At 53.4% G+C, this 14171-nt stretch overlaps 4 protein-coding genes across 4 annotated transcripts; 2 read left to right on the top strand and 2 right to left on the bottom strand.

The window, feature by feature from the left end:
- Positions 1-695: 695 nt before the first annotated feature.
- Positions 696-2544, top strand: PG994_000385 (S.t1.c1 complex component ash2; the record flags this gene model as incomplete). Its single annotated transcript, XM_066851794.1, has 2 exons — positions 696-1156; positions 1221-2544. The coding sequence occupies 2 exons, from the start codon at positions 696-698 to the stop codon at positions 2542-2544; spliced, it is 1785 nt and encodes a 594-aa protein (XP_066722426.1).
- Positions 2545-3160: 616 nt separating this feature from the next.
- PG994_000384 (uncharacterized protein) lies at positions 3161-4431 on the bottom strand (the record flags this gene model as incomplete). The annotated part of the gene is made up of 2 exons (XM_066851793.1): positions 3161-3384; positions 3444-4431. 2 exons carry the CDS (start codon positions 4429-4431, stop codon positions 3161-3163), a joined length of 1212 nt encoding a protein of 403 aa, XP_066722425.1.
- A 669-nt stretch (positions 4432-5100) lies between these two features.
- Positions 5101-6105, top strand: PG994_000383 (Non-structural maintenance of chromosomes element 1-like protein; the record flags this gene model as incomplete). The annotated part of the gene is made up of 1 exon (XM_066851792.1): positions 5101-6105. The coding sequence occupies one exon, from the start codon at positions 5101-5103 to the stop codon at positions 6103-6105; it is 1005 nt and encodes a 334-aa protein (XP_066722424.1).
- Positions 6106-7265: 1160 nt separating this feature from the next.
- On the bottom strand, positions 7266-10191 carry PG994_000382 (Xylanolytic transcriptional activator xlnR; the record flags this gene model as incomplete). The annotated part of the gene is made up of 2 exons (XM_066851791.1): positions 7266-7409; positions 7474-10191. The coding sequence occupies 2 exons, from the start codon at positions 10189-10191 to the stop codon at positions 7266-7268; spliced, it is 2862 nt and encodes a 953-aa protein (XP_066722423.1).
- Between the last annotated feature and the right edge of the window lie 3980 nt (positions 10192-14171).

The raw sequence follows: 14171 nt of genomic DNA, 5'->3' as shown, positions 1-14171 counted from the left end.
TTTTACCCTCGAAGGGGACAAAAAAAAAACCTTAGGAAACATACGCGCACAAACACCGCAATCACGGCCAACGAAGAAAAGGAAAATACTTGGCTTCTTCAAAGCCACTGAAATATTCTGTCTATGACTCTAAACAGTACCAGTTTGTCGTATCTAATGCTCACACGGATCGAAAAGTATACTCAAACCTCGAGTGGCGTATTTTGGTGGATGGTGCTATATGTCGTGATAATAATCACCTCATCATCAATCAGCTCGACGATCCAGTGGCGCAATGGTAGCGTGTAGCACTCCTACTGCATAAAGCGGTCATGCTGAGGTTGTGGGTTCGAGTCCCATCTGGATCGCTGTCTATTTTTGGCACTTTTTGTCAAACTTCTATGCTACGGTTATGCTAGGATTATGGGCTCGAGTCACACCCGAGTCGCTGCTCGATCTTTGTATTTTTGATTAGATTTAGATACTTTTTGCTCGGCTTTTGCGGCGGCTGCCCTGTATCTGGCTACGTAGTACAGGCTTTTGTCTTCAGCGGTATGGCGTAGGTAGAGTAAAGCCACCTGGTTGATCGCGCCACAGTAGTTGCGGTAGACTAATCTAGGTCACCTATTGTTACTTTCCTAATTGGAGCCTGTTTACATTGTCCTGAATGCCCATTGTCTTTGTTACAGCTTTGTACCAACAGCCGCTTCGTGACCATGGCGGCCGAGGCGGATTCCCAGAAAAAGGAATCCCCTTCCAGGGCATCCAGCCCAGCCGTCACGTCCCTGCCTCAAAAACGCGCCCTCGAGGACGACCACGCGCCATCGGTCTCGTCACCACTAAATCCGAATCCCGACGTGAAGCTCACCAAGACCCAGTCGCAAGACGACGTACCAAACATGGGACCAGGCAAGCGAACGAAGAAGGAGTCGTTGAAAAAGCGCGAATCCAAGGGGGTTGCTGGCGGCGACAGCTCCAGGGCCACGCCCGATCCCAAGCACAAGAAGGACGAGACGCCACAACCGCAACTGGGCAGTGAATCTTCGCCCTTGAGATACAAGCTTGCGCCCCCGAAACCGTCCGATTTTGAAGCTGCTCGCGGGCCTGTCTTCACTCACCACCATGCTGTCCCGGCGCCCGATGGCACCCCCATCGACTTCTACGAGACCTCAGAACAGTGAGTCTGACGGGAGGGAGCAACGAAGCATTCTGGGTCCAGACTGAACTGACACCTGGTGCAGTGTTTACAATAAGAAAAACTTCCACTATCTTCACTGTATAGCCGATCCGCAATTCCCCTCATCCTTCTACTACCGACAGACCGAACCCGAACCGTACGGCGCGCACATAAGCTTCGAAGATGCGGCGACACACATGTACCTGGACCAGTCCGGCCGGCACATCACGACAGACAAGGGGTTCCGAATGGCGCGAGCCAACATTGCCGTGCGGGAAGGCCGTTGGTACTGGGAGTGCAAGATCACGCGCGGCACAATATCGACGACCGACGAGGGCGCAAAGCTCGAGTCGCATGGCCACGTGCGCCTGGGTTTTGCCAGACGGGAGGCTTCTCTCGATGCGCCCGTCGGCTTCGACGCCTACAGCTACGGCATCCGTGATGTCGAGGGTCAGAAGGTGCACATGTCACGGCCCAAGGACTTTTTCCCGGCTGGCGAGGACATCAAGGAAGGAGACGTGATCGGGCTGGAGATCCAACTGCCTTCCGAAAGCCTGCACCGGAAGGTGGTGCTGGGACAGTACAATCCGGCCGTCGACCTGATCGCAGAGGAGAGCTCGAGCGCTGAGGGCCCGAATATCGTGCGAGACCGCATCCCGATCCGGTTCCGCGCGCACATCTACTTCGAGAAGATCGACTATCACACGACAAAAGAGCTGGAAGATCTGATGAACCCTTCGCCTGTGGGCGCCTCCGGTTCTGCCGGGAGCGCCTCCGCCGAGGCACCGAATCCAAACCACCCAGTTGCTTCGTTGCGCACATTGCCGAAATCGTTCATCAAGGTCTACAAGAACGGGGTGTTCATGGGCACCGCTTTCGAGGATTTGCTGGCTTTTCTGCCGCCCGCCTCCAAACCGCAGGCACAGGTCGGAGCTAGGGAAAACATGGACGACGGGATGTTGGGATACTACCCTGCCATTAGTGTGTTTCGGGGAGGCGCAGCGGAAGTCAACTTCGGACCGGACTTCTGGTTCCCGCCGCCCGAGTCAAACGAGGAACCCTCAAGCACCAAGGAAGAGCCGGCCGAGGCCACCGGTGGCGAGGATGTTGCCATGACCGAAACTGAGAACGACTCGGTAACCGTGGCGCCCGCGGCTACTAAGAAAGAGAATCCAGCCGCCGAGGGGCCGATGCAGCCTTTGGCCCGGCGGTACGACGAACAGATTGTCGAGGACATCGTGGCCGACATAGTGGACGAAGTCAACTTCTGGATGCAGGATGGTGGCCGCGTGATAGATCGCACCGGAGGCCGAGACGAGAAGGCCGATGTCACGGTGGGCGTTGCGCCTGGACAGGAGGAGATTAAGGAGTTGGTCCAAGATGACTAAGAAGAACAAAAGAAAACAAAATTTGGCTAGCTAGGAGTGATGTTGATACAGTTTGACTGAGTGCAAGAAAGGAAGCATATAGAGCAGTATGGCTGGTAGTGCAATGATAACACAGAACCGTACCTTGGACTGATAGTTTCTGGCGCCCCATTGCATCTGTATCCATGTGTATCGACGACCCCAGAGCTCTGATCGAGTGATGGATGATACTTTACTTCGCCCCCGTTTATGTATACTTTCGTCACTAAAGCCTTGCAAGACGTAAAGCAAACGACGATGGACTACTTAGCCCGCCTGGATGGAGTACGTCTGACTGATCTATTCGGATCGACGGATGTTCCTATGTATACTACAAGGCCTTAAGTTCACTCACTCTACAAGGGCTCAAAAAGCCACGACGGAACATTTGGGATATCAAAGCTTTAGTATTCATTCCATTATTCTTGACACCCTCTGGCTGAATTTGCAAAACGTGTCTGAAACCACGGAGTATATGGGGAAAGGCACCCACCCGTTCATAACCTGGCATGAACTCGGCAAAACATCTCTATCAAAATAGCAAACCGTAATCCATCATCAATGGGTATCGTTCGTTCCATCCAAGTCATTATATCGTTCATTTGTTCTTCTTGTTATTCGACGAAGATGCGGCAGTAGGCGTCCTCTCGACCTTGCCACGTTCCTCCCTACTCCGACGAGGGCTCGGCGCAGGCAGCTGAGGGTCGTCAGGGAGCTCCTCAATACGGGCAGAGCCGTCAATTGGATCCCTCGCAGCGGCTTCTGCCTCGAGACGAACCTCGCGGCCGCGCTTGTGGCAATACCATAGAGCAGATAGGAGCACTAGGGTCTGGTGTTAGTAATGGAGTGAGATACCCGAGGGGCGGATAGGTTATACGTACAGAACAATGCAAGACTCCATATCACATTGGTGCCAATGAATGCTGGCCACCTGACCTTCAGGGCGTTCACAATACCCTTCAAAAGGCCGACGACTGCGCCCGGCTTCGTAACCAGGTCCTGCAGGCTCTTGGGTGTCAAGAAATTCTTAGCAGCATCCTTGATGCCACCCTTCTTGGCCTCTTCGGCGCCGAGCCCCTGTGCTTCGGCAGCCACGGCTAAAAGCTCCGGAGCTAATGTCGACGTCAACTTGTTAGGTAGGGTCGTCACTAGCTTCTTGAGCGAGCTGGGAAGCTTCTCGTAGTTCCTAGCCAGGGTGCCGTCGCGGTCGTCGAGCAGCGCAGTCAAGTCACCGTAGGCCGTAGGGACGCCATTGACCAGGTCCTTGAGCACCAGATTGAACTTGCGCACCATCTCGCCCGAGTCGGCGGACAAGCTGAAGACCTTGTTGTTCTTGGCCGAGAGATCGAGGTCGTCGAGGATGCGGGTGATGTCCGTCTCCTCACGGACCACCTCGCGCTCCGTCACAAGTGGCACATTCTGCAGCTTGAGGCCACTGTTGGCCGTAGGCCTCACGCGCTGAGACAGATTGCGCCCGAGAGTCGTGATGGTGGCGAAGCGCTTCGGCTTCCCAGGTGTGCTGTCGGGTTTCGGGTCTGTGGCTTTGGCCTTGCCCTTTCCCTTAGCGCCGCCCTCTTTGCTCACAAAGCTCTCGGTTTCACTGTCCCATTCGATGGTGGGTGTTTTGATCCGTGGTGGCAAGGGCGGTCGCACCGCTTCATCGTCATCCGGGTCCGGCGACGTGAGGCGCTCCAAAAACCGCTCATCCTCTTCGCGCAGCAACGGAGTACCGACGGGTTCTGAGATGACCTTGGGGGATGGCGAGGCAGCGCCCTGGTGTGTCTCCTCATTTGCCGACTCAACACGCTCCTTCTCGGCCTTCTCAGCCCGATGCTTCTTCACTTTCTTGTAGGTGAAGTATTCCAACATGTTGTTGTTGGGAAGTGGCGGGGCTGGTTGGTGACGGGGAATGACGTAAACAGCAGTACCAAGTATGTAGGTCAGTGAAAAGAGTTGAAGGAGGAAGCAATTTGTTTGAATGAAAGAGCGTCAAGTCGATTCTCTTATGCAGGGGCGTTCTAAGCGCTTTGTTGGGAGGCCTACTGTCCACTGTCCCCTACTCAGCTCCAGCGCATGACCAAGGCCTTGTCAACTTGTTTCGACTGGCTACTGGAGCTTCACATGCAGTGGCTATGTCATCTGTGGCGAGAGCTTGTCGTACCAAGCCGGCAATCTAGACCCGTCCTTTTCCTTTCTCGCTTTCCCCATATGTAGTAGCCCGGGCACTTGCGCGGTAGCTCCCGACTGAGCCACAATGACCCCTCGCTTCGTGGCTGTGTTCGCCTTTTGTCGCTATGCAGCAATTATGCTCCAATTGTGCCCAGAAACTCATTAACGCGCATGCTTGTGCTCAAAACGCGTCTCACCAGCAACTGATGTAACCAACTCAATCATCCTCAAGCCCCAATTGCTTGGTTTTATATGAAATTGTTGTTTTACCCCCACGGGCCATCTAATATTTAGTCAAGCTGTACTCATCTGAATCGAAGAAACCAAGCCCCAGTTCATACAGAGGTCTATCAGAATCAGCTAGCCCAGATGGAGGGTGACGATGAGTACAATGATGGCAATCGTGCCTTCTTACAGGCCTTCATGGCCCGCGGCACCATGACGCTACGAGAAGCAAAGCCCATACTTGCCAATATCTTGACGATACAGGAAGGGGAGCCCGTTGAGACTGTTCAAATCACCCAAGAGATCTTCGATTCATATCTATCAGCAGCCCAGGAAGCTCTGTCGAGTCTCGACTACGACATCCGCAGCACCATGCACCAGGTGGCCAAGAAGCGTATATGGGCCATCGTCAACACCACCTCAGACGCCATGACTCAGCTGGCCACCCTTCACTCCGCCGAAGAAATAGCATTTGTTAAGCGCGTGCTGGACGCCATGTTCGACAAGTACAACTCGCCCCGCCTGGAAGCCATGTTCCTGGACTCGATGCAATTCCACCAGTGCTGCCGAGCGCCGGCGGCAGCCCAGGCGGCAGACGCCGTGGAGGAGGACGGAGAAGAGGGCCAACCGCCACAGCCGTCTCAGCAGCTCCGAGGACTTAAGTCTTCCGAAGCCGAGGCCATGATGCAGAGCATGGTCGACGAGGGCTGGTTCGAGCGCAGCGTGGAGGGGTGCTACTCTCTGAGCCCCCGCGCCCTGATGGAGCTGCACTCATGGCTCATCGAGACCTACAACGACCCGGGCGCGGAGCCCGGCGACTGGCAGCGCATCAAGTTCTGCGAGGCCTGCAAGGACATCGTCACGGTGGGGCAGCGCTGCACCGAGCGCGACTGCAATGTGCGGCTGCACGATATCTGCGAGGAGGCCTTCTGGCGCACTAAGCGTGAGAAGAAGTGCCCGAAGTGCCAGACCCTTTGGGATGGCAAACACTTCGTCGGTGAGAGGGCCGTGACCGAGACGGAAGCCTACCGAAGGAGTAAGGGACATAGAGGTAGGGATGGAAGGAGTAGTGGCTTGATGGAACAAATTATGGCCCCTGACGAGGAGGAGGAGGAGGAAGAGGACCAGGAGCACCTGGATGACGAATGATTCGACATCTGACTGTTTCCAAGTCAAGTCACACCTCGTTTCGAGTCCCGGTGGGGTTTCCTGCAGCCTACTTCGATACTGCAGAGCGACAGACCGGCCACATCATAAGGCATGCTGGCATGGTGTCGTACTTGATGAGCTATTCTGGACGAGGTAGTGCCCTGAATTCTGTATTCGGACGCTGCCTACTCTTGGCCTATATTGTCCGAACCTGTTGGGAGGAAGGAGAATCACTGGATCGACGGACTGATCAGGGACAATCGTCACAGCGTTACGTCCACAGCCGAGATAGTTACTCTCGCCACATCATCCCCTGTTGGCCATGGTCGACGCAAAGAGGGGAGGTCAAAGCGACATACTCTGTACTATGTGTATTGAACAGTGATATAGCATATAGTTACTACCATATGGAAGCCTGTCTTACCCATGGTATACACCTTTAAAATCAAATAACCTAATGCGAATAACCGGATAGTCTCGATTGCCAGCTCATGATATCCATAATGCAAGTTTCTTTGTGGAATATCACGTAATGGAATGCGAGTTACTGTATGCTAGGAGTCTCTCTCACTCATTCGAATGTGCCCCGCAAGATCTTCAGCCCATAAGACGGTCAGAATCCAAGTATTGATGCTCAAATAAACAGAATCAAGACCCGGATGTAGCTGTCAGGTGCGGAGCCCCCTAAGTATATATATGTGTGTGTATGTGTGTATTTTTGTGTTTTTGTATATCCAACATTAATCGTTACCATGTAAGCATTTCTTCTTCATATTCATACGCGTATATGGCTAGACCTCCCTATGAGCAGTTGTTGCTTTGCTTCCGTTGTCCCCTTTTTTGTTTTCGCACCCGTCCCAACCGTGAAGAAGCCTCTCAAGTCGTTCGCTGTACGCATACACATAAAGCAACTAAAAAAACACCCCTGATCCTCCAACCCCAGGCCTGCAATGCTCGGTTTGTGGACGACAAATACACAGATCCCGCCCTCCAAGTCAACCAAAAGAGAAAACACCTGGATGAATAGGCATTGGCGCGTAAAAGCAAATAGGTATCACCTCCCATCTTCCCAGGCTGATCCAATAATCAGCTTCGAAAAAGCGAAGAAAAAAGAAGCGGAAATCGGATCCATCGTTCGCGTGCACGACATTAAGCCCTTTTTAAAGCGCTAAACCAGTCCCATCACCAGTCCATCGGTACAACGCCAGCAGTTCCCGTCGTCGTTGGTGTTGCTCGTGTAAGTCCTCGGGGACACGACCGCGGACCTGAGCAAGCGCGCTCCGCATCACTTTACTGAAATTACGCTACCACATCAGAGTCAGCAAATAGTTTTCCTCGAATCCGCATATAATAAAGGGATCATCTTACTTGATATTCTGTACTCAGTGTGACCATACATGCCTCGTGGGCGCGAATGATTGTCTCGCAGGCTCGGACCACACTGGCCGAGGCCTCGAGTTGCAGCTTGTCGGCAATGAGCAGCAAGAGGAAGGATCCCTGAAGCAAGTAAATGCCAAAGAAGAAGGGCATGAACTCCAGGCCAGGGTCGAACTCGAGGATGTTGCTGATGGCCTCTGCGGCTGAGACAGCGTGCCCGGTGGCTGTGATGAACCCCTGCGACGAAATCCATAGATCGTTGTCGTCCAAAAGGTTGATTGGGTCCCATTTTCCGGTGAGTAGTATGTGCAGAACGTGCATGACATGAGTGCCGTAAGACATGACGATCCGCGTCTGGATGTCCGATTCTGTCATTCGCGATGAGTTGGTTCGAATGGACCGCACCGATACCGTATCGAGATGATCGAGCTCACTAGGCATCTCCAATGTTGCAGACTGCTCGTTCTTGTCATCGGCGCTGGACTGAAAGTGTTGTTGTTCGAACTGCTTGAGACTGCGCTCATACATTTCGAGGTGGCGAGTAATCTCTGCGGCTTGGTCATCCCATTCCCGTGCAGATCGGAAGCCCACGCCAAAGCGAGGATGATTGCGGGCGTGGTGAAGATCCACGATCTCGCCGAGGATGGTCATCAGAGGCAGGAAATACCCGAAAATGCTGTGGCCTGTACACTCGAAATGAGGGCCCCGTACTCGGTCGTCCGGTAATGCTGGGTCTGTAACATTGGAGCGAAAATTACCATTCTGCCATTCGGTGTCGTCCATTGGCTGCATTAGCCCTTCGCACTCGATGTCGAGCAGGAAAAGCGGTCGGTTATAACAGAGGGCCAGGTGCCGGTCGACGATATAAGTGAGCCACCAAATACGCCGACGCTCTTCCCGCTCCTCGTCCGTAACCGCACCCGACGCGATGTTGCTCCCGAGCTCGTCCTCACCGTCTTCACTCGCATTTAATCCATTTCCGTCCTCGTCTGTCTGCCCTGTTGACGCGCTGAGCGGCAATTCTCTTCCCAATTTCAATTCTCGGGCAAGTGACCACGCCGCATTCCACCACCTCAGGCTAGCCCCTTTGTACTCGCTCGCTGAGACAACTGTGGCCAGATGGATGTACGTTATGACATCGTCAAGTGACCCAGCTGCGCCAAATGCTCCAGATTCCCCGCTTAGATTCTCCAAGCTCATGGACCCCGGCATTGCTACGCCCAAGCCTCCTAAAGCCACACCGTCGATGGGAGGGCTTGAGACAGGAGACGCCTCTCCTGATGGCGCGTGGATCAGGGGTTTGAGTAGGCTGACAGTGAGCTCCAGGAGTTTCTGGCAGATCTTACCACGCGCTGATGGGACGCTCGTGAGGAAAGACGCATCGCTGGTCTGTGCTGCTACCCATAATATGCTTGCCAACAAGGCAGGTTGACACTGCCTTGGTTTGCTTGGGTGCAGAAACGACCGCTTTCGAAAAACGAAGCCCAGAACATACGGTGACATGGGGTGAGCATGGGCGGACGAAGAGCTGGAAAAGTAGAGGTCTATCAGGTCGCAAGCCAAAGATACTGGGATGATGCTGCCCAGATGAGGAATCAGAGGGTTCAATACTGGGTACCGTAACTGCTGGTGATAGCTCGGTGGCGGAATATGCGATTGGTACTGCGCCGGGGGAGACGATATCGACATCCATCCCGGGGAAGTCTCCCCTGCCATAGGGTAAGCGCTCAGAGGACTTGTCGCCATGCGAAAGTTCGCCGAAGCGTTCGTAGCGTAGTTTCCAGGGTTCTGCGTTTGGAGTGCGTATGGAATGTCAGGATAGTCGGATAGGTTTGTTTGGCTTGCTCCATATGGTGTGTGAGAAGGACCAGCCATCATATGTGCGCCCAAGCCCTGTCTATCATAGGGGTTTTGAACGTTGCCGAATCCGTTCAGATCCAGCGAAGTAGGGCTATCCAGGTGGTCGCGGTCCATAGTAGCATGGTGCGTCGTCAGATGCGGTTGGTGAGAGCTGATTTCGGCCAAACTATCTAAGCTTCCGGTCCGTTGGCTCCGTCCCGTCGAGTCTTCGTTCAGCTCATTGAGAGCATTCTCGCTAGCGGTAGATTGTTGCTCGGATTTGCTGGACGCAGAATTGTCGTGTCTCTGTTCAGCGGTGGAACCATCGTGATCGCCACTCAGGGGAGACTGCGGTCTGCTCTGGGTGGAGGCAACCGCTGCCTGTGCTGCCGCTTGCTGAGCAAGGTCTTTGCGCGAGGCCTTGCCTCTCTTCTTCCTTTCGCGGATATATTCGCAGCCGAGTCCAAATTCTGGAGAGAACTTAGTGGCCGCCTGAAGCTGTTGCTGGTGCAAATACCTACCGATACAGTGGGCGCAGGGATGTTGCCCGTCACATTTGGTCCGTAGCTGGTTGCACTGATCACAGGCCCTGCTTATCCTCCTTCTGATCGGACCAGCCGCTCCTGTGGCTCTTGGGGCGGGGCCACCGTATGGGTGCTGTCGGTGTTTGGGTTGAGGAGCTCGAGCGAGATGAGGCGCATGCATACCCACGTGCTGTTGCAGGTGTTGTAGGGAGTACTGTGAGCCATGGCCAAAGGCATCAAGCCCGGCGGCGTGGAGATGGCTTGTGGGCACGTGAGCGTTCGAGAGGAGTGTGTTAGCAGGAAGGGAGTGGTAGGGAGAGAACCGCTGGAGAGGATTCGACAACATCTTTGTTGTGGACGACCTGAGCGGATGTAGAAGAGTCGGACGTTGAGAGACTTGAGATGTAGTGTTGTGGTCGGTAAGCTCAAGAATGGTGAACAAGGTTGCCTCCAGTGCAAGTGAAGTGTAAGATGTACAATCGTGTCTCAGTATGCGAAGTCGGTCTAATATCCGTTGAGTGCGCGACCTTGGAAGCTATTTGAGGACCAGAGCTTCAACTATATCTGAGCTTGGCAGGTATGGGAGGCTACTACGACAACGGTACTTGGACGGACCGAAACATTTCCTGCGGGAAACCGACATATGAGTATGATTATCAGGAAAGCATAATACAAGCCAAAACAGTCCAGGCTGATCAGCGTTGGGCACAGAGGGACGGGACAGCCCCCTTTGTACCAGGAGGAGGAAGCCGACACCATGTGGCCAGACCATGAACGCATGAGGTTTCTGGCAAAGTGACGGGACAGGATCAGGGGTGCGATATTAAGATGAACGTACTATAGGATCTGCCAGATTCCCCAATACACTCTAAGCGGACCCAGAGGTGGCAGCTTACTGTTGGAGTAGGGGCCAATCAGGTCCGATGCTGCGGCAAGGGAGAGGGTATGGTTCGGAGGCAACGTGAACGAAAGGGTCAAGGGAAGACAAGAGATGGTGCCGGTGTCTGGACAAGGTAATAAAAAAACTTCGACTTCGTACGTGTGAAGACGCCCCTACCAGACAGAGCAATGGTCCTTCGTCCTTCGTCTGAGGTCTTGGCACACATACACAGGTAGATGATGCAGTCAGGCGAGGCTGTCCCAGGACGAATTTCGATTGGAGAATGCGAGACCCTGATCACCAACCTAATATCGAGTTGCGCAGGTATATTGACGACATGACAGACAACGGGAGAGCGGAAACGGGTGTTGGTGGGCCAGTCTCTAGCAGACAAGTCGGCAGGGTGACGCCGTACGTATCTGCGAAACTGCAATGAGCTTATCTAGAGACCTGTAGATGTTGTCGTGTTTACGCAGAAGTGGTGGTAAGAGGTATGCAAAACCAGAGTCAATCGATATTCGGCCGACCACCTGCTCTTTTGCCCGCTTTGCCCAATTCCTCTGCAAGTCGCAAGAGAAGCCGACTGACTACCTAGGTAAGGAGCAGCACCCCCAGGCACCCCCGGGCACCCCCAGTGCCCGGGGGCAGGGATCCAGACCGGAGTGAGCTTGGTTGACTTGACTGGTGGAGTCTGGAGAATTCGAAATGGCCATCAGGCGATCAAGATTGTGTGGAGCACTCCGCCATCCAACTACAGTCTGGAGTACAGTGCCCATCCAGAAGACACTCACCACCACTTGACTTCGCTCTCCGCATTCACCACCCGCTTTTCCTTCCCGGAATAGTCGAACGAGTCATCGGGAGGCCAAGTCGTCTTGTCGGTCCCCTCCACCCCTCGACTGTCGTAGACTGTATGTACACACAGACGAGAGAAAGGGGAGCAGAGGGGTAAAAAAAACCACCGTTACGCGAAGTCTCGGTCTAGACGTGTATACTGTATCATCGACAGTGCAGTAGTGACTTACACGCACAGCCGTTGTAGTATCATGCTGCAAGTACTTGGGGACTCTCGTTCCCCTCGTGCCGTGCGATGCTATGCTGTTCTGCAGAAATCTGTGGGCGTAGAAACACGTTACAGTCTCCACCTTTCTTCCGAAGCGAACGACAAGGTTGGATGTTGCATTTGGGTTGGCACATTTTCCCTCTGGAAGAGACGGACAGTGCTGATTCACCGTCCGGAATCGTTGCCGCTCAGTTTGCCGACTGGATGGAGGACGCTAAAAGGACATCAATGAGACGACTGGCGGATTTCCATTAGCTCATGCTATACCAAGCTGGGCAGCTGGGGTAGCAGGTAGCTAGACCTTCATAAGCCAACCCCCCCCCCCCAGCACGGCTTGGCGCAGCGTACCCATGCTTGCCAGTCGCATACCGCTGTTGGTACCTCTCTGCCTCTTTCCAGATTTCGATAGAGAGTGATTCCGAACGGAACCCGTGTTTGGTATTATATTGTAGCACGACATAAAGGTAGTGCAGGATATGTAAGGTGGTGACTAAGGTAGCTGGGTAGCTTGCTGGTCATGGTCCTCCAATATCTCTGGTTTGCTACTTTCGACAACTTTCTTTTTCTGGACGCGCATATGGTGTCTTGCTTAGCGTCTATCGCAATGTTTAGACGGCGCGAGTCGCCAAGCTTCGTCGAATCATGCCGTCAATTCATCCAGTTGTCGTCAGCTCAGGCTAGCAGCAGACTTGAGACGGTTAGTTGACATCGAGAATTACCATTCGGCTGGTCGGTTGAAAGCAGAAGGACGGTGACGTTGTTTGGATCTCTGTGTCATAGGCTCGATCCGCAAGTCTCATGTCATGGCTCCTCGGTGGCTTGGGTTGAACATCTCTTGTTGTCGTCCCTCGAGGGTCCTGGGGTTGAGAGCCCACCACTACGTCCCCGCGAATCCTTTGATCATATCCCAAACAGACAGGACGAGAAGATGGTGTGAGACGCAAAACGCCATCAACAAAGGCTCTTTGTCCATCGTAGATTACATGCAGGTCAACATCAGGGTCCAGAGTGGTATGGATGTGCCGTAGACAGGGCTCGGCAACCTGTCTCTCGTTGCCGATCACAGCAAGGTTGACGAACCGAAGTTCAGAGGTTATGTGGGGATGACGCAGGCAAGCACAGAAGCAGGCAGCTGCCGTTAGGGTTGACTGCTGCTGCTTCGTCGTATTCAAGTCATGTTAGGTACGGCCTTCTTGTTGTTGATCAATTCATTCCATGACTGGCGACGGTGAAGTATACTTTTCCCAAAACGTGTGTACTTTCCGAGCCTTAGGTTAACGTGGAGTAGGCGGGGTGAAGCGACTCCCACAAAAATCACGATACAAAAGGCATAAGGAGGCAGGTACCTCGTATCGGTTCGCTCTTGCTGTCTGTCTGTTCTGCTTTATTAGTGATATGACCGCTGCTGCTGTGTCTTGATTCGACACCTGCGGTTCTGTATGACCAACTGCTAAAACTTTACATATGTAAGGTCTCTACATTAGGTATGCAATATTCCAAAAACGACTGAAATGACGTCGTGAAATGTCTTGCCGACTTACTCAAGGTATGTAAAAGTAATTGCTAATACCTGTTAAATAAATCGATCTCTTCCGTCCTTTTACCTCTGCTTTCGCGGCTTATACCCAAAGGGGAACTTTGCACCGCCGACCCAGCTCACCGGTCGCCTTCCTTGGTGGTGATGTCCACTCCACACGCGCACGGTTGGGGGCGCGACTACCTACTAACAGCAGTAGCGCTCACTGCTAGGTGATGTTAGCGACGTAGGGTATTCCGTTCGAGCGAAATTAGATTGTCGAGTATTGTGTGTGTACGACATCAAGCTGAGCGGACTTTCATTACACTACTCCCGATACTGCAGTCCAGCATGCCAGAAGGGTAGGAGAGGCAGGAGAGGCGTCGAGAGAAGGGAATTCGGTGACTGGCCACACCGTGATGGTTCCCTCCATCAACGTGTCTGTCAATCTCTTTCTAAATTCGGATCCTATTCAACGGCCGGCCCATCAACTTCATTCGATACAATGACCCCCATGACGTGCGCCTCCCGGTTGCCTTTCCGAAAACCCTCTTTAGTGTGACGGTGGCGTACGGCAACCAGCATATTTCACTCAGTCGAAGACATTGGAATGTAATGCGTTCAGATCACGCATGCGAATTGTGTCTGGAAACTGCAGGAAGCCGTCTTAGTTATTCTTTTAAGGGCCGAGATAGAGGCGTGTTATCATCTTAACTCCTAACCTACATGTACGTGGCAGCCAGCACCCCCCGTTGGTAGCGAGCGCCCTAGAGTCGTAACGGCCGTCCACAAAAACTCCGCCTTGATCAGAGATGATCTAGATGTCTCCGCTGCTGCCGTGCCTACATGGCGCTACATGATGCTGCT

Source organism: Apiospora phragmitis (genome assembly GCF_038363925.1).
Source record: "Apiospora phragmitis strain CBS 135458 chromosome Unknown utg000001l:1.0-2902119.0:1.0-2906034.0, whole genome shotgun sequence".
Lineage (NCBI taxonomy): Eukaryota > Fungi > Ascomycota > Sordariomycetes > Amphisphaeriales > Apiosporaceae > Apiospora > Apiospora phragmitis.
The sequence above is the reverse complement of the archived record's forward strand: the minus strand, read 5'-3'. Positions and strand labels throughout refer to the sequence as shown.